The sequence below is a fragment of the Cyclopterus lumpus genome, chromosome 4 (genome assembly GCF_009769545.1).
Source record: "Cyclopterus lumpus isolate fCycLum1 chromosome 4, fCycLum1.pri, whole genome shotgun sequence".
NCBI lineage: Eukaryota > Metazoa > Chordata > Actinopteri > Perciformes > Cyclopteridae > Cyclopterus > Cyclopterus lumpus.
In genome coordinates, this window is record NC_046969.1 from 900,726 (window position 1) to 923,603 (window position 22,878).

Sequence of the window (22,878 nt, forward strand, 5' to 3'; positions counted from 1 at the left end):
AGACTGCAGTCCACAAACCAATTGGTGACATCACCATGACTACTAACTGCTAGCCTATACCTCCATCAAAAGAGAACATCCTGTAATAACTGTAACTGTAGAACATGCCATATATTTTCTTTTGCCATATTTTGTGGAGCAGTATATACTTCAATATTAACATGTTTTGTTATTTAAAAAGGCAATGCGACTGGATATTATAACGTTGTATGGATACTAAGTTAATAATAATAATTTGAATGTCAACCAAAGTGTTAGTTGAACTATTTGGTAGGCTGCAGCCTGTTTAATTTAGATTTAATTTGTAATGTACTGTTGAAGTAGGAGGCCTATTGTTTTGGGGTATATGTTTTATTTATTTATTGTGTAAATGGTCTTTGGTCTGAAACAGTTTGAGAAACAGTGCCTTATTTAAGTTATTGTCCTAAAAGTTGTAAAATTCCCTCATAGCTGAATCCAGGGGCGCTTGAATGACAATCCGAGTAATTTTATCAAAATTAATTTTGCTTTTGTGCAAGGCAAGTTTATTTGTAACGCACATTTCAACAACAAGGCAATTCAACATAAAACCATTAAAAGCATCAAAACATAATGCAAAAGAAAACAAGATTTAAAAACAATTAAGAACATTAAAACATTTAAAACAGTTAAAAAGCAAGAAATAGAGTAAAAGTTGCAATGCAGTAAAATAAATAAAATGCAGTAGTGAGAAACAGAAATTGATTGATATCCTTGAATCTTGTTCAATTAAAGGCAACATAGAAGTCTTCAATCTGTATGTAAAGGAGCTGAGGGTCTCTGAGGGTCTCAGAGGGTCTCAGAAGGTCTCAGAGGGTCTCAGCACTCTGGGAACAGGAAGTAGACCAGTCCCAGTTGAGACATAAGTCCTCTAATCCTTGATATATTCTTCAGGTGGTAGTAGGCCAATCAGCCACTCTCGTGGCCCGCCTCCAATGCTGTATTCAGTTCTCTTTATGGATCCATGCTAGCAAAACCTCCACAGCCTCTTTGTAGCTCATTCGCTTGATGGGCTGGGACTCTGACTGCTCATTTCTCGACCGCTTCATCGTGTTCCCAGACTTTAGTAGTTAACTTGGGTACAGCACTGTTATTATTGCTGATTAGCAACAACAATAAAAAACTGAATATCCTTTAATCTATCCCACATTGGGCACACAGACCTCAATAGAAAAGTGAAGAGGGGACAAATGGACGCACACAAGTACATCGTCACTACACTGCTGCCCTGCCGCTGTTAAATATAATGTAATGAACAGACATGAGGGCGCACCGGGCCGAGTGTTTCGATGGCTAATCCTCCACCACAGATTAAAGTCACAATGAAGACTGAACCAGTGAGGGAGGACCAAGGGGGATTAATCGGGTTTACTGAAGGGGCCCCTGGCTCTGCAAATGTCTCTCTTCAAGGACGTGTACGGGAAGATTGAGTCACTTTATTTCCCTTTAAAATAAGTATGACATTCTTTAGTTTGGCATTAATGAGATAAACAAACAATGGTTGCAGCTTGTAAGTCTGGAGCTTTGAACTCAACATTGTAACTGGGGCACCATGAAGTGCTTTAAGTGCACTTAAAGCTAAGCTGCAAGGTAGCATGTATCATCAGTATCCATGAGGTCTTATTGTGGGGTGTAATTAACTCTGCAGCCTCTAGTCACAAGCAGAGCATTAGACTGGCAGTCCACTAAAGCGAAGCAGAGTCACTGCAGGTTCAAAATAGAAATTAATATTTGCACAGGATTTTGATGGCTTCTTGTATGGATTCCCTTGTGTTAATTCCCTTGTGTAGCACAAAACCCTAAAACTGACATAAGTAAATCCATCAACACATAATGCTGCCTGTCAAGTCATTGACATCTAAAAAGGAATAGAAACCTTTATACGTTTCCAATCAGTTGGTTTGGCAGTTTTTTTCCACTTTACCTCCAATCCTACTTTATAACAAAAAGAAATTATATGTATATAATTATAATCTAACTAATGTATTTCATCTCCTTTATTTATGTTTTACAAGTTTATCTTTGTCACGTTCTGTAATGTTTCCGAGGGCAGTGGCAAAGACTCAGGAGGAATACGCAGGAGTCGAAAAACTCTCTTTTACTACAAAAAGCCAAACGAGGCAGAGGAAGAGGAAGAGGAAGAGGAAGAGGAAGAGGAAGAGGACGAGGACGAGGAAGAGGACGAGGAAGAGGAAGAGGACGAGGACGAGGATGAGGACGAGGAAGAGGAAGAGGACGAGGAAGAGGACGAGGAAGAGGAAGAGGAAGAGGACGAGGACGAGGACGAGGACGAGGATGAGGACGAGGACGAGGACGAGGACGAGGAAGAGGAAGAGGAAGAGGAAGAGGAAGAGGAAGAGGAAGAGGAAGAGGAAGAGGACGAGGAAGAGGAAGAGGAAGAGGAAGAGGAAGAGGACGAGGAAGAGGACGAGGACGAGGACGAGGAAGAGGAAGAGGAAGAGGAAGAGGACGAGGAAGAGGAAGAGGAAGAGGACGAGGAAGAGGACGAGGAAGAGGAAGAGGACGAGGAAGAGGAAGAGGAAGAGGAAGAGGAAGAGGACGAGGAAGAGGAAGAGGACGAGGATGAGGATGAGGACGAGGAAGAGGACGAGGAAGAGGACGAGGAAGAGGAAGAGGACGAGGAAGAGGAAGAGGAAGAGGACGAGGAAGAGGAAGAGGAAGAGGACGAGGAAGAGGACGAGGAAGAGGAAGAGGAAGAGGACGAGGAAGAGGACGAGGAAGAGGAAGAGGAAGAGGACGAGGAAGAGGACGAGGATGAGGACGAGGATGAGGACGAGGAAGAGGATGAGGAAGAGGATGAGGATGAGGATGAGGACGAGGACGAGGTCGAGGACGAGGAAGAGGACACAAACGATCAGGCACAGAACAGTGCAGGTGAACACAGAGGCTAAATATACTACATATACAGGCCAGGGGAATGAGACACAGGTGAAGGGAATGAACAATCAGGGACAGGAAGTGCAGGGAAACAGCAACAGAGGAGGATCCCTCTCCCCGGATGGACAGAAGAATAGATGTCATGTGACCAGATGAACAGAGTTACAAAGTTACATAAACACATTACATGAATATGACAGAAATTATGAATAATGAGTAGTAGACATGGACCACGATCCAGACCTCCACAATCCATGAAACAGAAGGAGGAAGAATGTTCCGTGCTAAAGTACTTCTTTGTTGCGTAAAGGCCTTTCGACAGCGGTGGAAGTATTCAGGTACTTCACTTAAAGTGTATGTTTCACATTTTGGAGAATACACACATACTCTACCTTGACTCAAGTTAAATAAGAACATTAATAACACACTCATCTATGTCCGTTAATTATAAAAACGCAACTAGTTAGCTTAGCTTAGCATAACAAGTGGAAATGGGGACTCTTTCCAGCATGCAGTAACAAAATGGATCCATCGGCACCTCTGTGCTGCTCAACATTTTACGGGGGATTATATAAAGTTACTGTCAGGGCCACAAGACAAAGCAGCACACAAGCCCCTGTAGGACTGCTTTGTATGAACAAAGTTACACCTTTAAGTTGTCTCTTGAGTCTGCACGCTTCATGGAAGTCAAATATTTCAATATCTTCAATCTAAACTTGTAGGACTTACATAACAGAATACACAGTAAGCCACAATTTAAATAGCATAAGAAGGTCGGGATTGGGTGGATTCTTCTCGGTTGAGGACCTCAGCGTGGTACATCCAACCGTGTCAAGAAGTTCAGTAGAGGAGAGTTTGAGAAATATATATATGAAGCTTTATTCACACCTCCTGTCCACCCTGTGTGGGCTTTGGCATTTTTTTAAATTCATCGCTCGTTCATGATTACTTGGTTCATATACATTATGCAACATTACTTTGTGTGATCCCTTTAAATTATGGCACATTTTGCGTATGTTATAGCTACAAACCAGCATGAAACACAACAAATGTTGTTCAATTTAAATGAATTTACAAGTAACAGCTTTTTATAGAAAAATATATCTTTCACATAACGTTGATGACAAAAAAAGAAGTAAATATGATAAAGATGGTTTTACATGAGGTAGTAGTTCAACCGCCCACACCTCTGAGGCGTTAAACCTGTTCACAAGACGTTAAACCTGTTCACTCTGCTAATATTTCAATGAACAGAGCATCTTTTGCTCCATTTGATCAACATTCAGCTGTTGTCATTTTTATCTGACCCAGAATGAATGAAAGACCCTGATTAGAGAAATCGGTCAGAGATTATTCGTCTCCACGGTCATCAAAGTCTGCAAAAGCAGGATACCAGTCGTTTTCCTTTTTTCCAGACCGGCTCCCGGGAGCGCTCTTAAGGTGCAGGACTTTCTTTATCCTGGAGATTTGAGCCGCAGCCAGGCCGATCATGCAGACCTGCAGAGGAAACAAACAGATTAGAAACTGAAAGTGATCGCGATTCACTAACCTGACTCGTTTACGTAGTACAACACACACCTTTTGTATTTGCAGTTGAGCAATACCATTTTGTAACATTCAGAACCAGACTGATGGGACTTTTGCACTAACATGTCCAGCAGATTGCATGGCTCAAGTTTCAGGAGTCTGCATTTCCTAGTTCAACAGTGATGCATATCATATAAAATAAGTATCCCTGTTTGGGGAAGAAAAGCTCAGGCAAACAGCTGTGCACTGCACTTTAGCAGAACTGGGGGAGTTAATCAGACATACAGCATATTAGCGAAGAAAATACACTTTGAAAATTCATTGTGGCCCCTTGTGGATCCTTGTGGCCCCTTGTGGCCCCTTGTGGCCCCTTGTGGCCCCTTGTGGATCCTTGTGGCCCCTTGTGGCTCATTGTGGCCCCTTGTGGATCCTTGTGGCCCCTTGTGGCTCATTGTGGCCCCTTGTGGATCCTTGTGGCCCCTTGTGGCTCATTGTGGCCCCTTGTGGATCCTTGTGGCCCCTTGTGGCCCCTTGTGGCTCATTGTGGCCCCTTGTGGCTCCTTGTGGCCCCTTGTGGCTCATTGTGGCCCCTTGTGGCCCCTTGTGGATCCTTGTGGCCCCTTGTGGCTCCTTGTGGCCCCTTGTGGCCCCTTGTGGCTCCTTGTGGCCCCTTGTGGCTCATTGTGGCCCCTTGTGGATCCTTGTGGCCCCTTGTGGCCCCTTGTGGCTCATTGTGGCCCCTTGTGGCTCATTGTGGCCCCTTGTGGCCCCTTGTGGCTCCTTGTGGCCCCTTGTGGCCCCTTGTGGCTCCTTGTGGCCCCTTGTGGCTCCTTGTGGATCCTTGTGGCCCCTTGTGGCCCCTTGTGGCTCATTGTGGCCCCTTGTGGATCCGTGTGGCCCCTTGTGGCTCCTTGTGGCTCCTTGTGGCCCCTTGTGGCTCCTTGTGGCTCCTTGTGGCCCCTTGTGGCTCATTGTGGCCCCTTGTGGCTCATTGTGGCCCCTTGTGGCCCCTTGTGGCCCCTTGTGGATCCTTGTGGCCCCTTGTGGCTCATTGTGGCCCCTTGTGGCTCATTGTGGCCCCTTGTGGATCCTTGTGGCCCCTTGTGGCTCATTGTGGCCCCTTGTGGATCCTTGTGGCCCCTTGTGGCTCCTTGTGGCCCCTTGTGGCTCATTGTGGCCCCTTGTGGATCCTTGTGGCCCCTTGTGGCCCCTTGTGGCTCATTGTGGCCCCTTGTGGCTCCTTGTGGCCCCTTGTGGCTCATTGTGGCCCCTTGTGGCCCCTTGTGGATCCTTGTGGCCCCTTGTGGCTCCTTGTGGCCCCTTGTGGCCCCTTGTGGCTCCTTGTGGCCCCTTGTGGCTCATTGTGGCCCCTTGTGGATCCTTGTGGCCCCTTGTGGCCCCTTGTGGCTCATTGTGGCCCCTTGTGGATCCGTGTGGCCCCTTGTGGCTCCTTGTGGCCCCTTGTGGCTCATTGTGGCCCCTTGTGGATCCTTGTGGCCCCTTGTGGCTCATTGTGGCCCCTTGTGGCTCATTGTGGCCACTTGTGGATCCTTGTGGCCCCTTGTGGATCCTTGTGGCCACTTGTGGATCCTTGTGGCCCCTTGTGGCCCCTTGTGGATCCTTGTGGCCACTTGTGGATCCTTGTGGCTCATTGTGGCCCCTTGTGGATCCTTGTGGCCCCTTGTGGCTCCTTGTGGCTCCTTGTTGCCACTTGTGGGAAAAAACTGCCGTGTTTACCTCGAGCAGCAGCAGGCCGGCGGTCAGACCGGCCACCAGCAGCAGGTTGTGTTTGGCCCACCAGGCGATCTTCTCCAGGCAGCCAACGGTGAAGACGTCCAGACCGGCCGTATGCTCGTCCAGCTGCTGCATCCCGTACCCACACATGGTGTTCAGCACCGTCTGCAGAGGAAGAATACACACACCTTGGATGTGAGAGGTATTTCAGGTCGTTGTCCTTTTGTTTTACGTTCTGTCCATCTCCTGAACTGAGTCTGAGGGAAACCTCAAAAAATATCAAGCAAAATACCATTTCTTTAAGTTAAAAGACCCTCTTCAGTACAAGAATGTGGATATCTCAACAACCAGTGGAAATGTTTTAATTTCATGATGATTCTTTAGATCCAGGAACTGACTGAAATGAGCCAAACGCTCCATGCAAACGTCCCTTCATAAACCTGTTGGCGACACACAGGCAGCCTGACCTGGTTCTGTGGGCGAATGCAGCAGGAGAAGGGAACTCCACAGGCCTCCAGACTGGGGTTGGTGTCCAAACACTCAAAGTAGACGTTTTGGGACCAGTCCTTAAAGCTCTCGACTCCGCAGCACTGAAACTGCAAACACGACAAGCTCTCACTCGCAGCAAAGTGGATTATGAAAGGCCGGACATTGGCTCGTGAAGCGCCAAGGACACAAATCGTTCTTTACCTTCTTCTGGATGAAGTCAATGGCGTTCTCCAGGTCCCGGTCCTCCCTGTAGCGGACGATGGCCTTCATCATCAGCCTCTCTGTCCTCTCCATCACCTGATCAACAACATTAAGTTTTGTTGATCAAAGGCTGGTATTGTTTTCACCTTGTGGTTGTTTACGCGAGTCATCATGGCGACACTTTGCGAGGTGTTTATATGTCTGTGGAACGTTTTTACAATAACGGTAGCTAGCAGCATTAGCTCCTGAAGTTGCTACATCTAGCAAGTTGATCGCCAAGTCCGCAACACTTGACAGCCTTCAGGCCTCCCTCCAAAAGACACTCCCCCAAATGTATCATTATGAACGTAATCGACCAATACCGCTATTGTTAGTCTTTACAGCTGTCACGCTAACAGCTTTTGGAAGACACCATTGGCGAGCAAAAGATACAAGGATGACAAGGGAGGTGGCCGTTTGGGCCGGATGGAACGATAGGACGGGCGTATCACAGTCCTGCAACAGCCACCGATACTACATTTCTTACTTTTTTTTTGTTGGAGCATTCGAGTCTTTGATTGTTGTCAGAATGTTATTGAGAAAATGGTGACGTTTTTATATTTCCTGTCTCTTGAGAGCAGCGGGACATTACCATGTCAGTGAAGAGGTATCCAACGATCCCAGCCGCGATCTGCAGGAGGAGGACGGCGGTCAGGATCCCCAGAAACTGTAGGAGCAAACAACAGTAAGAACTCGCCATCACCATGTCGCCATCGCCATCGGCGACATGCAACACAAACATCGCACCAATCAAACTGCGACGTGATCGGTCGTACCGTCTTCAGCAGGCAGGTGGCGTTACGCAGCGCCCCGAAACATCCGAGGAACGTGATTAGAAACATTGTGGAGCCAACGACGATCAGGAGCAGAGCTGGATCTAACATCAGGGTGTCAACCACATCTACGCATGCATGCACACATACAAAAAACACACACGCACACACACACACACGGTTCAATTGCACACATCACACGTAAGAGCAAGTCAAAGTTGAAACATGTCTGATTCACTTTGTCTGGTTCATCCTCAGGAATGTTATCAGCAGCATGGCTTTTATAACCTGACACACACACACACACACACACACACACACACACACACACACACACACACACACACACACACACACACCATTAAAGCCCTATTGCTTTTGTATGAAATGTAGTTAGATTCCTATGTATGACACTTGAATGATATAAAAAATATATATCAATTGATTCCCTTTTCCTGAAACTTTGCAGATTTTGTAGTATAAGACGTTGTGCACCTTCTGAAAGGAACCTCCACTTCTTCCATCTTGCTCATATTGACAGATTACACCAATAAAAACAGCAATTCCCACGCGACAAACGTTTGGAAAAACAAAGTTTTCTTAAACTACAGTGAAAACGTACAGAAGAACTCTTGCACTAAGGGGCAGTGACACATCCATAATTCAGCCTTTTTTCATGACCAACCTTTCTCTTTTGCAATCTTGGCATAGATCCCGACTGCTGCGAGGACGGCGCTCACAACCTGCAGAGTCAAAGAGAAACAGATTGTTTTATCAGAATCGGACCCACATGACACACAGATATGTTAATATCAAAGCACAATAACCTATTAATACAAATTAATATATTACAGACCATTCTGGGATTGCATTCTGTATTGACTCCACTGTCAACTAAACCCAGTTTACTACAGGATAGACAGCTAACCACTATGTTAGCTAATAACTAATTTTTCTTACAAAATATTCTAAGCTGATTCTTATATTTTATTACAGATTTGTGTCCTCACCATCAGACTACTTTGGAGTTATTGGAAAGAGGATTTATTTTCCGCCTTATGATGGAGCTAGGCTAGCAGTTTCCCCCTGCTTCCAGTCGTTGTGCTAAGCTAGGCTAAACACATCTTGGGGCTATTTCTGCTGACGACAACGCAGTGTTCATCAAAACCAAGTATTTGCTTTGGCGGAGACAAGTGAGGACAAGTGAGGAGATGAAATACGGAGTCTGGGAGTTCATTCTTATGAAACTGCATTTTGGCAGAACAATCAATCACAGAGTCCTTTCCAAGGAAAACCTATAAGAATGAATAGTCATATAAGATCTTCTTTCTTGGAAATAAAAACAGGAGATAACTGTTTCCATGCAGTTGGAAAAACAGAGTTGTGTCAGGTCAGGTCAGGTATGGGGGCATGCGCCAAGGCAGCGCGTTGCTGCGTCCACCTTCCGACGGTACTCCGGGGGTCTCCGTATGGCCGTCCCCCAGGCGGACACTCGTCCCAGCCCCGTCCCACCGAAGTAACGATCAACCTGACGAAGCCACGAGGCACATGGGCGACCCCTAGGTCTCCTCCACCCAACAGGGTCTCTCAAAGAGAGAATCCTGTGGGCCGGGTCAGCCTCAGGGAATCGTGCCACATGCCTGTAGTGCCGCAGCTGGCGCTCTCGTATAATGCAGGTAACATACCTCATCCGAGTCTCCCGGAGTAATCGCTCATTAGGTACAAAATCCAACCAGCGATACCCGTGGATCCTTCAGAGAGACATGGTACCAAAGGAGTTCAGTCTTCGCCTCAGGTCACTGATTAGTGTCCAAGTCTCACACCCATAGAGTAAGACCAGCGACCTAAGACTTTGACCTTTGAACGCCACACACCCTCATCCAGTGAGTCCATCACTCCCCAGCCGTTGATTGACTTCCTGACCGCATCCGGCAGAGACATGGACAACACTGCCTAGGTAAGTGAATGTCTCCGTGACCTCAACATTCTCGCCACACACAGGAACAGATTCGACAGCCGCATCCAAGACATTGAATGCCTGAACCTTGGTCTTGATCCAGGAGATACGCAGTCCCAGCGGTTCCGACTCCTCACCCAGCGACACGAGGGCCCCAGTGAGAACATCCAATGACTCCGCGAAGATGACTGCATCGTCGGCAAAGTCCTGATCTGAAAATCTGTCATTACCAAACGAAACCCCGCAGCCACTTGCCACCGACATCCTCCCAAGTATCCAGTCCATGCACGCGTTGAACAGTGTGGGTGCTAGGACGCATCCCTGACGCACCCACACTGTCAAATATTTTAATTTAATTTAAATTTTAAATGTGCACATAAAACTCTTTAAAACACTGGAAATATGCATAGCCGCAGTGGAAAGTTGGTGCTTCAATAAAAACAAAATGTGACAATGTTCAATGAAAATAGACTTCATGAATATATGATGACGTACCCAAAACATGTGACTTAAATGACAAATAGCCTCTGACCTTTTTTAGGTCTACTTTCTCTTGAAAAATGTCCATGAAAACAAAAAACATTAAATCGCATTTCCTTCGACAATTTTCTCGAAATGTTGTTAGAATTTGTACGACATTGGAATGGAAACTTGACATTATATCACATAGTTTTGACTTATCAATTTATAGTCTTGACTGATTCATAACTTCTGCTTTAGTTTTTCTTTAGCTTGCAAACATGGTCTTCTATACTAATGTAACTAAGTAGCGTCCACATACTTTTGGTCACTTAATGTCCAGGTAATTATATTTCTGGCCTTAGATTAATGCACGGTAAATGTTTGGATCAATTTTTTCAAACAAAAAGAATATATATTTTTGTTCACTTAATTGTCATTTGTCACAGTAATAAAAAGAATCCCGACCGTCCTCTTTCCTATGAATTGGTGGGTTAGGGTGTTGAAATCACGTGCTGTAAAACCATATTGTGCAACACGTTCATAAGAAAGCGATCACGCTGATGATCTGTAAAGTTTGTATCCCAAACAGAGCCACTCACCCAGAAGACGTAGCAGCAGATGAATAAAGTGTACTTGATGCCTCGGTACCCTCTCATCTCCTCTCAGCAGATCACTGTCAGACTGCAGTGGAAGTCTGTGGAGGTTCTGCTTTCTGCCGGCTGCAGACGTGTGTTGGCCTGCAGGATGCATTCCTGCTGTCAGGCTCACCCCTCTGCTGCTGGATGTCGTCCTGTCATCCCACTGAGGGGGGGTAGGTGTGAGGGCGGAGGAGGTGGAGTCACTGTCAACAACACTCCACTCATACAGTGTGCAGATTAACAGTCCTCAGTCCTGACAGCGTCCCCTAGAGACTGTATCCTCTGCATGTGTATTCGTATTAAAGAGTAACTGTACACTTAAATATGTTTAGGCCTTAAACTAAATAATGACTTTGAGGTAACACATCAATGCTGGTGTTAATATTGGCATTTCGTACCAAATTTATCAGCATTTCATGGTTCAAATTTAGTTTAAAATCAGACCCAATCTGATGCGAGGCCAAAGCTGAGATTGAGTTGACCGATTGGGAATAATCTAATTAGAAATCAAAGTAACGCCCTCTTGTCACCCCCTACTCTATTGCCTATAAGTCATATGGACAGTGTATCCTGAGGGTGGCGGTTGAGGAAAGCTAAGGGGGTTCTATAGGGTTCATCCTCTCGGGAGCAGGACTTATATTCTCATTACCTTTCTTATCTTATGATCAGAAAGCTTCTACTTAAACCATTTAAAAATGATAAATGCTTTGAACCGGTTTTTAATTTCACTTGGTTATGAAAAAATAAAAATAAACTGGGATATCACCTACGTATGAATGTGAACCATTCCTTTACATCTTTATATCTAACTTTGTTTCCTCCCCCCTCCCCCTCCCCCCTGCTCACCTCTCTAAAGCAGATGGTTGCTGGTGGAGGATTACATAGGCTGTGTTTTCCTCGCCATTGCAGGTCCTCTTCCTCCGACTGCTCTGTTACTTGAGGACCTGATTGAGGACCATGGGCCTGCTCACCATCTTATCGTCCATCAAAGACCGAGCTGACAAGTTCCTGAATGAGAAGAACGTGGTGACTGATTTTCTGGGGAAGTTGGAGGAGAAAACTGGGATAAGGAAGAAGATCCTTGCAGTGGGTAAGTGATGTCAGGTTGTCTGGTTTTGTTCACGCTCATCGGTTCATCATAAGTCCTTTACTGACGATTCCACTGTTCAGTTTATATTTAGTACATTTATGCCTTCCTGTTGCTTCTGGATAACTGAAGAGGATTCAGTTAATCCTCCAGTGACCACGAGGCTAACAGCTGCTCTCTGTAAACATTAACCGGTCAATGTTATGGAACTTTTCTGGAACAATTTTGCTCTTATCAATATTTTATTGATGGCTCCGATGATTTAGAGTATGCAACACGTTGTAGGGTCAAATGTGAGAAGACATAATGAAATAAATAGCATGTCCATATCCAGTTTGGGCGACCATCTGTAAATGCACATCTTTATTTGCTTCTGTTTGACAAAGCAGCTGATTTTGAGGTAACTGTTTTATAAAATAACCTTTGTGACGTAGAAAATGCTTTTGGTCACTTCAATAGGAGATTCATTAGTATAAAACAAATATAGGATTAAGCTTTTGATAATCCAAACATGGGGGGGTGATAGCATTCAGATTTAATAAACCATGATTAAGATATTTTGTTTTGTTTCAGGCCTAGACTTCATAAAAGTGTCTTCTTCAAAATGAACTTGATTTACACAGTTTGGAATATAAAACAGCTAAAAACGGCTCTTCTTCCAAATTGTGGGTGTTTTTTGGAGCGCAGAGGATACATCTATGCATCCTTGAAAATCCTCTGAAGGAAGAACTCAGTCCGTGGTCAAATTCAAAGGGTCCTTGACGTTGGAGCAGTCCTTCAGTGGAAGACTACCATCCTTGAAATTCAGCTGTTCTTCAGAAACATCCCGTGTTTCACGCAGCGCTCTGTTAAACCTGTATCCTGCCTCTTCTAGTGTACCTTAAGATGCTTTCCTTTCCTTTGAACCCAGGAGGTGCCCTGGAGAGGACAATTTGGATCCCCTTAATCTTAGGGTCTGGCCCCAAAATATCTAAAAATAACTTTCTAATCTTTCTATTTCCTCTGGGGTAGCTCCCATAGTGTGTGTTATGTTGTACCCTGAGGGTTGTGGCCTAAGGGAGGTGACAAGATCAATCTTAACAACTATAGACTCATATCCTAAAGGGCCAGGATCTCTAGTAAATGACCAATTGAAGGGATAATGACACACTTAGAGGTACAGGGTAGTCGCTCTCTCCACAGCAAACTAATACTTTCAGCTCGTAGTTAGTTGGTTAGTTAGTTAGTTAGTTGCTAACGCTAAGGCAAGATAAGTGCGTTTGTATAGTAACAAGGCAATTCCAAGTGATTCAGAAAAGACAAATGCATTAAAAACTATGTTGCCTCAAAGAAACACATATATAGGATTGTAATAATTCAACTAAATAAAATAGAATAGTGTGAGATTTAAATAAAAAGTCCCATTTTTAATTTAATAAAATGCAGTGGCAAATTGTTTAAAGCTTTAAGCTCTGATTTAATAGAGCCGAGAGTTTGTTTAAGATGTGTGGCACATTCAACTGTTAATAACTAGGATCTAAAAGTATTAACCCCGCTCATGATTTAATGGGGACAGTTAGGTGCTGTAGCTCTTGTTCCGTAAAGTTCGAAGCAGAGCACACTCAGTGAGCGGGGAACAGCAGTGCATTCATACCACCGTGATGCTCATACAGTGGATCAGTAACACTGGCATGACGTCAGCGTAGTGCCTGGTGCACAGTGGCCCCCACGCTCTCTGCGTCCGCCTGCTGGGTCCTTAAAAGAGATTATCCAGGGAGACGGAGAGCAGAGCAGACCGGCCTCCATGTGCGAACCGCCACATAAGCTGATCAGAGGTAGGACACTGCTCAAACAACTTCCTGTCTGCCGGCTGCGCTCAGTGAGGCGGTCAGCTTGAGTATCTGCAGAGGTAGTCAGTCACTTCCTTCCTTATTAAGGGAAACATAGCGGTCTGTTTGTGACTGTAGACCTCAGAGCCATCAGTGAGTTGACGGATGAACAGATTCAATGCATTTATGATTCCTAGACATTTTAACATCCACGCTTGGTGCTCTGATAACCCTCTAAAGCCGGGCAGCCGCTTCTGACAGATTTTAGCCCTTAAATTGGCCACTTGTTGTAGATTGAAATGTTGTTTCGCCTTTGTTGGACAGTTTGACAGTGAAGAGGTAGACAGGAAAAGGGGGAGACAGGAGAGTCAGACCTTGGAAGTTGATAACGATCAATTAAATGGATGTAAATACATTATTCTTTTGTCTGTATATTCAAACAAATAACTATGTAACTAAGTGTATGTATGGAGATATGTAGGGTAATGCATACGTGTGCACAAATGTATGTGTATATTCAATGTCCATATATTTTCGGTGTTGATATGTCTGTGTGTATTTGGTATATTATTATATGTTAAAGATAGGGTAGGTAATCTTAAGAAACAACCAAGAGCACGCTAGATTTAAAGAAATGACTCAACTGAAAACCCAGCCTCATGAAAGCAGCTTGCAGTCCACTGACAGCCCTCCAAAGCCACTCCACTCAAATTAATATTATGAGTGTAAACAACAGGCACTGGATGGTGAAGTCATATATTTAGAAATGCAAAAGTATATAAAGAAACACAGTCACCAAACATTCACCTTTCAGTAAAGTGTTTTTTAAATGCATCTTCATCCACGTGTCTCCTGCGTGTCTCGTCCAGGTGCCGTCTCACTGACCGGACTCTACCTGGTTTATGGATATGGTGCCGCCCTCCTCTGCAACCTGATTGGTTTTGCCTATCCAGCATATTATTCGTGAGTATTTATTTTCTTTCTATTAAGTTACATATCTGCTTGTTGTGTTTCTTTCACTCCCACCGACACGGACCAATCCTGAAACTCTCCTAGTTTAACCTGAAAAAACACTTGAACAGAGGAACCAATGAGGAGTCCCAGAGAGCACCTCATCCAATCAGAGAGCACCTCAGTAAGACACATCCAATCAGAGAGAACCTCAGTAAGACACATCCAATCAGAGAGCACCTCAGTAAGACACATCCAATCAGAGAGCACCTCAGTAAGACACATCCAATCAGAGAGAACCTCAGTAAGACACATCCAATCAAAGAGCACCTCAGTAAGACACATCCAATCAGAGAGCACCTCAGTAAGACACATCCAATCAAAGAGCACCTCAGTAAGACACATCCAATCAGAGAGAACCTCAGTAAGACACATCCAATCAGAGAGCACCTCAGTAAGACACATCCAATCAGAGAGCACCTCAGTAAGACACATCCAATCAGAGAGAACCTCAGTAAGACACATCCAATCAGAGAGAACCTCAGTAAGACACATCCAATCAGAGAGCACCTCAGTAAGACACATCCAATCAGAGAGCACCTCAGTAAGACACATCCAATCAGAGAGAACCTCAGTAAGACACATCCAATCAAAGAGCACCTCAGTAAGACACATCCAATCAGAGAGCACCTCAGTAAGACACATCCAATCAGAGAGCACCTCAGTAAGACACATCCAATCAGAGAGCACCTCACCCAATCAGAGAGCACCTCAGTAAGACACAAACAATCAGAGAGCACCTCAGTAAGACACAAACAATCAGAGAGCACCTCATCCAATCAGAGAGCACCTCAGTAAGACACATCCAATCAGAGAGCACCTCAGTAAGACACAAACAATCAGAGAGAACCTCAGTAAGACACAAACAATCAGAGAGCACCTCAGTAAGACACAAACAATCAGAGAGCACCTCATCCAATCAGAGAGAACCTCAGTAAGACACAAACAATCAGAGAGCACCTCATCCAATCAGAGAGCTGCAGACTCTGTTGGGGAAAAGGAAGTTCATATAATCATATTAATATGAATATTATTCAATATTCATTGTGTTTATCACTATTTCAATGTTTTTGGGAGATATATGTTATTTGCTACATGGCTATATGGAAATAAATAGTACATACAAATAGTACATATGAACAGTATGCATGGCCAAAACATTGAGACTGAGTATATCTTTATAAATTGTATGCAACATATTGTATTTTAGTGTATTTTCATCATACTTACAGTTGTAATTGGTAGGAGAACATTCAGCTGCATCATTATCTGTGGGATCTTGGTTATAATGGTTATAATGGTTATAATGGTTATAATGGTGATCTTTTATACTAGGCGAGGGGGAAACTTCCTTTATTCCTTTTCTCTGGAATGATAATATATTTTAGTTTATTTACAATTTTCCTTTGTTTTGTTTACTTATCAAAGGATACCAGATAGCTATTAAGACCTATTACTGATTCATATCTGAAGGATAGGATTTAGAGTTGTTGGGGTTTTTTACATAAAAGAGATGTATAAGCTTATTATAATCAATTGTTAAAAATTAAACCAATGTTTTTCAACTTGTTTGGTGTGCGACTATGATAGCAGTTGCACTAAAGAGACATTTCTCTTCTAAACTTCAACACTTCAAGAATTCTAAAGGTTCTAAACGTATTTTTCAGCTCTTCTTTCAACCTTCTGTTTCCACTCATCTCTGCAGAGTCAAAGCCATCGAAAGTCTGAGCAAAGAAGACGACACAAAATGGCTGACTTACTGGGTGGTGTATGGTGTCTTCAGCCTGGGCGAGTTCTTCTCCGATATTTTCCTCTACTGGTTCCCTTTCTACTACGCTTTTAAGGTGGGGAAACACTGAAGAACCAATGGTCATGGGCAAAGTGTTTCCACCTGTTATCTTCCAAACAGGCTGAAGACTCAAGTTTATCTCCAAACCATCCTTATATGTGACGTCTGGAACCAGGCTATGGTTAATGTGGATCAAGGTATTTGACTAGTAAACCAAGCAAATCCAAATGGTCCTCTGTGGTTCCAGTGTCTCTTCCTGTTGTGGTGCATGGCTCCGATGTCGTGGAACGGCTCCCAGTTCATCTACAACAGAGTGGTGCGGCCCGCCTTCCTCCGCCACGAGGCCGCGGTGGACAGCTTGGTGAGCGACCTCGGCAGCAGGGCCATGAGCGCCGCGGAGAACCTCACCAGGGAAGGTACGGACCAGTGCGTTGTGGTTTCACACCAGTATCAAGCATTGCAAAAGGATATTAGATTGAATGGTCCTTCTTTCCTTCTTTTCAGTACTCACCACGCTGATGAGGAATAAAAATGTGGTGACTCCGGGGCCGTCGGCCGCTCAGCCCGAAACCAAAAGTTTACCAGCTCCATCCGCAGCAAATGTTGCTCCATCCGAGTCGAGCGAAGAACAACCAGTACGTAAACCATAGCTGGTTGCCCCGCCTCCCGACAGTTAGTCCACCTTAAAGGCCTCACTTGCTTCCAGCTTTTATGCTAAGCTAACCTTGCCCTCTGGCTCCAGCGCAGTATCACCAGTGTGTCAGTTTAATTTTGCCCGTTGTGCCGCCAGAGCCTGTAGATATACAGCGTCATTCTGAGTGTTCTCAGATTCTAAGCTGCCGTTTCCTGTTGTTTGAAACAAAAAAGCTATTTTCATGAGATGTCGAATGCTTTTTCCATCCAACACAACATGTCAAGAACTTCAAACCAGATTGTGATGAAATGATCAAGATCCTGATCCCCAGGGTGAACGTGTAATGACCTGGTGACCCCAAAGCTAGCTCTCTTGCTAACTGTCAGATAACAAGCCGGCTTATTGTATCGCTCTTATATGATGTTTTTAAAACCTTTGTAAAGTGTCTTGGAGTATTATGAGAAGCGCTGTATATATCAAATATATTATTATTATTAATATTATAGATTATAGAAACAGGCCAGCTGTTGTGTCCAACACGTTCATATTGTGGCTACATCTGGGGACCTTAAAGCAAGTCTGGACACTGTTAGTATAAATGCAGTTCATAGTTCCATCTCTATGTACCTTCAGAGTCCTGAAGGGAGAACATGCTGGTTTAGACCGTAGGAACTGTTTGTATTGAGAGCTGAGGACTACACGTTCTAACCCAGCTGTCCTGTTGTTGTTCCAGCCTTTCCTGGGTTAACCAGTATGGTGAGTCAACTGGTTTGCTGTTAGGAGTGACTGTGGTGTGTGGTGGAAGAGAACTAGCAGCCCTGAACAGACCTGAACCTGAACAGACCTGAACAGACCTGAACCTGAACAGACCTGAACAGACCTGAACAGACCTGAACCTGAACAGACCTGAACAGACCTGAACAGACCTGAACAGACCTGAACCTGAACAGACCTGAACAGACCTGAACAGACCTGAACCTGAACAGACCTGAACAGACCTGAACCTGAACAGACCTGAACAGACCTGAACAGACCTGAACCTGAACAGACATGAACAGACCTGAACAGACCTGAACAGACCTGAACCTGAACAGACCTGAACAGACCTGAACAGACCTGAACAGACCTGAACCTGAACAGACCTGAACAGACCTGAACAGACATGAACAGACCTGAACAGACCTGAACCTGAACAGACCTGAACAGACATGAACAGACCTGAACAGACCTGAACAGACCTGAACAGACCTGAACAGACCTGAACAGACATGAACAGACCTGAACAGACCTGAACAGACCTGAACAGACCTGAACAGACATGAACAGACCTGAACAGACCTGAACAGACCTGAACAGACCTGAACCTGAACAGACATGAACAGACCTGAACAGACCTGAACAGACCTGAACCTGAACAGACATGAACAGACAGACCTGAACAGACATGAACAGACCTGAACAGACCTGAACAGACCTGAACCTGAACAGACATGAACAGACATGAACAGACCTGAACAGACCTGAACCTGAACAGACCTGAACAGACCTGAACAGACCTGAACCTGAACAGACCTGAACAGACCTGAACCTGAACAGACCTGAACAGACCTGAACCTGAACAGACCTGAACAGACCTGAACAGACCTGAACCTGAACAGACCTGAACCTGAACAGACCTGAACAGACCTGAACCTGAACAGACCTGAACAGACCTGAACCTGAACAGACCTGAACAGACCTGAACAGACATGAACAGACCAGAACAGACCTGAACAGACCTGAACCTGAACAGACCTGAACAGACCTGAACAGACCTGAACAGACCTGAACAGACCTGAACCTGAACAGACCTGAACAGACCTGAACAGACCTGAACCTGAACAGACCTGAACAGACCTGAACCTGAACAGACCTGAACAGACCTGAACAGACCTGAACCTGAACAGACATGAACAGACCTGAACAGACCTGAACAGACCTGAACCTGAACAGACCTGAACAGACCTGAACAGACCTGAACAGACCTGAACCTGAACAGACCTGAACAGACCTGAACAGACCTGAACAGACATGAACAGACCTGAACAGACATGAACAGACCTGAACAGACATGAACAGACCTGAACAGACCTGAACAGACCTGAACAGACCTGAACAGACATGAACAGACCTGAACAGACCTGAACAGACCTGAACCTGAACAGACCTGAACAGACCTGAACCTGAACAGACATGAACAGACCTGAACAGACCTGAACAGACCTGAACCTGAACAGACCTGAACAGACCTGAACAGACCTGAACAGACCTGAACCTGAACAGACCTGAACAGACCTGAACAGACATGAACAGACCTGAACAGACCTGAACAGACCTGAACCTGAACAGACATGAACAGACCTGAACAGACATGAACAGACCTGAACAGACATGAACAGACCTGAACAGACCTGAACAGACCTGAACAGACCTGAACCTGAACAGACATGAACAGACCTGAACAGACCTGAACAGACCTGAACCTGAACAGACATGAACAGACAGACCTGAACAGACATGAACAGACCTGAACAGACATGAACAGACCTGAACCTGAACAGACCTGAACAGACCTGAACAGACCTGAACAGACCTGAACAGACATGAACAGACCTGAACAGACCTGAACAGACCTGAACAGACCTGAACCTGAACAGACATGAACAGACCTGAACAGACCTGAACAGACCTGAACCTGAACAGACATGAACAGACAGACCTGAACAGACATGAACAGACCTGAACAGACATGAACAGACCTGAACCTGAACAGACATGAACAGACCTGAACAGACCTGAACAGACCTGAACAGACCTGAACCTGAACAGACCTGAACAGACCTGAACCTGAACAGACATGAACAGACCTGAACAGACCTGAACAGACATGAACAGACCAGAACAGACCTGAACAGACCTGAACCTGAACAGACCTGAACAGACCTGAACCTGAACAGACCAGAACAGACCTGAACCTGAACAGACATGAACAGACCTGAACAGACCTGAACAGACCTGAACAGACCTGAACCTGAACAGACCTGAACAGACCTGAACCTGAACAGACCTGAACAGACCTGAACCTGAACAGACCTGAACAGACCTGAACCTGAACAGACCAGAACAGACCTGAACAGACCTGAACCTGAACAGACCTGAACAGACCTGAACCTGAACAGACATGAACAGACCTGAACAGACCTGAACAGACCTGAACCTGAACAGACCTGAACAGACCTGAACAGACCTGAACCTGAACAGACATGAACAGACCTGAACAGACCTGAACAGACCTGAACCTGAACAGACCTGAACAGACCTGAACAGACCTGAACAGACCTGAACAGACATGAACAGACCTGAACCTGAACAGACCTGAACAGACATGAACAGACCTGAACCTGAACAGACATGAACAGACAGACCTGAACAGACCTGAACCTGAACAGACCTGAACAGACCTGAACAGACCTGAACAGACCTGAACCTGAACAGACCTGAACAGACATGAACAGACCTGAACCTGAACAGACATGAACAGACAGACCTGAACAGACCTGAACCTGAACAGACCTGAACAGACCTGAACCTGAACAGACCTGAACCTGAACAGACCTGAACAGACAGACCTGAACAGACCTGAACCTGAACAGACCTGAACAGACCTGAACAGACCTGAACCTGAACAGACCTGAACAGACCTGAACCTGAACAGACATGAACAGACCTGAACAGACCTGAACAGACATGAACAGACCAGAACAGACCTGAACAGACCTGAACCTGAACAGACCTGAACAGACCTGAACCTGAACAGACCTGAACCTGAACAGACCTGAACAGACAGACCTGAACAGACCTGAACCTGAACAGACCCTCTCCCAAGCTGCTGCTCTTAAGTAGACTAGCAGCACGGAGGGTCATCAACTTCCCTGATTGATATTCTTACAAATGTGTTTATTGGTTCATGAAATATAAAAAAATAACATGAGACGGACAAAAAGAGCTTGAGAGATTGTAACCTGGAAAATAATCTGTTATTTACCTAAATACAAAAGCCTTTTATAGCTGATTATTTAATTTTTTTTATAAATAGGGTGAGAGGTGACTTTCCTACATTTTAGCTGTATCATTTTTTTACTTTCTAAAATGTCTCATTCATTTTATTGATCAAATTACACAAGTCTATATGTAAAATGTAAAGTGTCATTTAGTGTCATTTAGTTGTAATATTATTGTGTAGTTGTGTGTTTTCACAGTTCTAACGTTCTAAAGTTAGCTGAGCGGCTAATTTGAAGACTTGGAGTTCAGAGGATAATTTTAGATGCAGTGTGTTAATAAAATGCCAGTTTTAATGTAGTGATTATTGTAGGTATTCCAGTAGTGCATGTGTTATCAGGTAGTAGTAGGTCATTGATGTATTCTCATCTTGAGTGTTATTGGGTCGTGTAGTTTTAACAGAATAGAAATGTCTCAAGTCGTAGCGGAGGTGTTTTCTTTAATGTGAAGTATTAATTGTTTTTAATTGTTGGCTGCGTGTTGTTCTATGTCTGCGCGACAGGAGCTCAGTGTAGACTGATGGTAAGTCTTTGATGGAGACAAACAAAAAACACTTATGCTTGTTTTTTCATGATCACATACAAAAAATAAAAAAAAGAGATTGTTGAAATATTTGGCTGTAATTTGTTGTTTATAATCAGTTTGATTTGTTAAGCTAACAAGTGTGTGTTTTTCACAACATAATGTATGTTAAGATCACAGAATACGTTCTTTTGAATCACGGGGAAACAAGCTTGTTTTTATAAATTAAACAGCAGTAAATTTGATCAATTTCACACTTCGACCTGCTTGGTTACACTAATAATGAATAGGAGATAATGCTTTAGAGGTGCATTAAGTGTCTCCATTTTACTGATAATTAGTGTTCTTTAGGAGACTTCCTTGGAAATTATAAGAAATATCAGGAAATAATTATCAAATCATGAACCCAATAAATAATGCAGTGTTTTTGTACTTACTCCAGCAGCAGCTTTACCGTTCTTTTTTTCAGCCCTTCAGATATCAGCAGTGGAAGAGGACCCTCAGTGAAGAAGAGGAGCTGCATCCTCACAGATCCCACTGAGAAGAATAGCACATGTCTGAGGGACTGATTCTCTTCTTTTTACATCAAATATGTTATATTTATATACGAGTTTGAAACGTCAAAAACTCAGATCGACTCAGATCTTTTTTAATTTATTGATGAATAATGCAAAGAACCTGAAACTGGCTCATAACTCACAAACACATGAGCTCTCGTTTAGCAGGCTGCAGATTCTCCACCAGGGGGAGCAGTTCTTCACCTTCCAACCTGCAGTAACAGCACTTTAGACCTGCAGGTGTGGACACTGCTGCTGAGATTTGAACACCTGCAGACGGGAAGTGGGTTTTTCCCTTGCCATAGGGTTTATTTGTGTGTTTTTTAGGATTTATTTTCAACCCCATTTGAAACTCTAGTTTCCTTTTCATGGAGAGATGGTGCACTTCAACATCTGAAGGGTGCTCTTTGGGTGCTTTGCATCAGTCACACTGTGTGTCCTTTTTTCATTAGTGTTTGTATTATTTATACACATACATGAGATTCTGACTTTGATGTGACAATGACATTATGATAAGAAATAAATGGAATAAAACTAAATGTTTGCCCACTCTGTCGCATGAAGTAGTGCAACACACGACCTCTTGGTTCTTTGAGCTAAATGCTTACTGTTACACATGAGCAGGAGCCCCTGAGG

General features: G+C 44.3%; 2 protein-coding genes across 2 annotated transcripts; one reads left to right on the forward strand and one right to left on the reverse strand.

The window, feature by feature from the left end:
* Window positions 1-3,802: 3,802 nt before the first annotated feature.
* On the reverse strand, window positions 3,803-10,849 carry zgc:113223 (uncharacterized protein LOC541424 homolog). The gene is made up of 8 exons (XM_034531121.1): window positions 10,698-10,849; window positions 8,365-8,422; window positions 7,683-7,807; window positions 7,499-7,573; window positions 6,868-6,963; window positions 6,645-6,773; window positions 6,181-6,342; window positions 3,803-4,413 (listed from the first exon to the last, which is right to left on the reverse strand). Exons 1-8 carry the CDS (start codon window positions 10,752-10,754, stop codon window positions 4,267-4,269), a joined length of 849 nt encoding a protein of 282 aa, XP_034387012.1. The 5' UTR covers window positions 10,755-10,849; the 3' UTR covers window positions 3,803-4,266.
* Window positions 10,850-11,693: 844 nt separating this feature from the next.
* Window positions 11,694-17,230, forward strand: reep6 (receptor accessory protein 6). The gene is made up of 6 exons (XM_034530298.1): window positions 11,694-11,826; window positions 14,501-14,594; window positions 16,348-16,486; window positions 16,679-16,847; window positions 16,936-17,066; window positions 17,222-17,230. The coding sequence occupies exons 1-6, from the start codon at window positions 11,694-11,696 to the stop codon at window positions 17,228-17,230; spliced, it is 675 nt and encodes a 224-aa protein (XP_034386189.1).
* The last annotated feature ends 5,648 nt before the right edge of the window (window positions 17,231-22,878 follow it).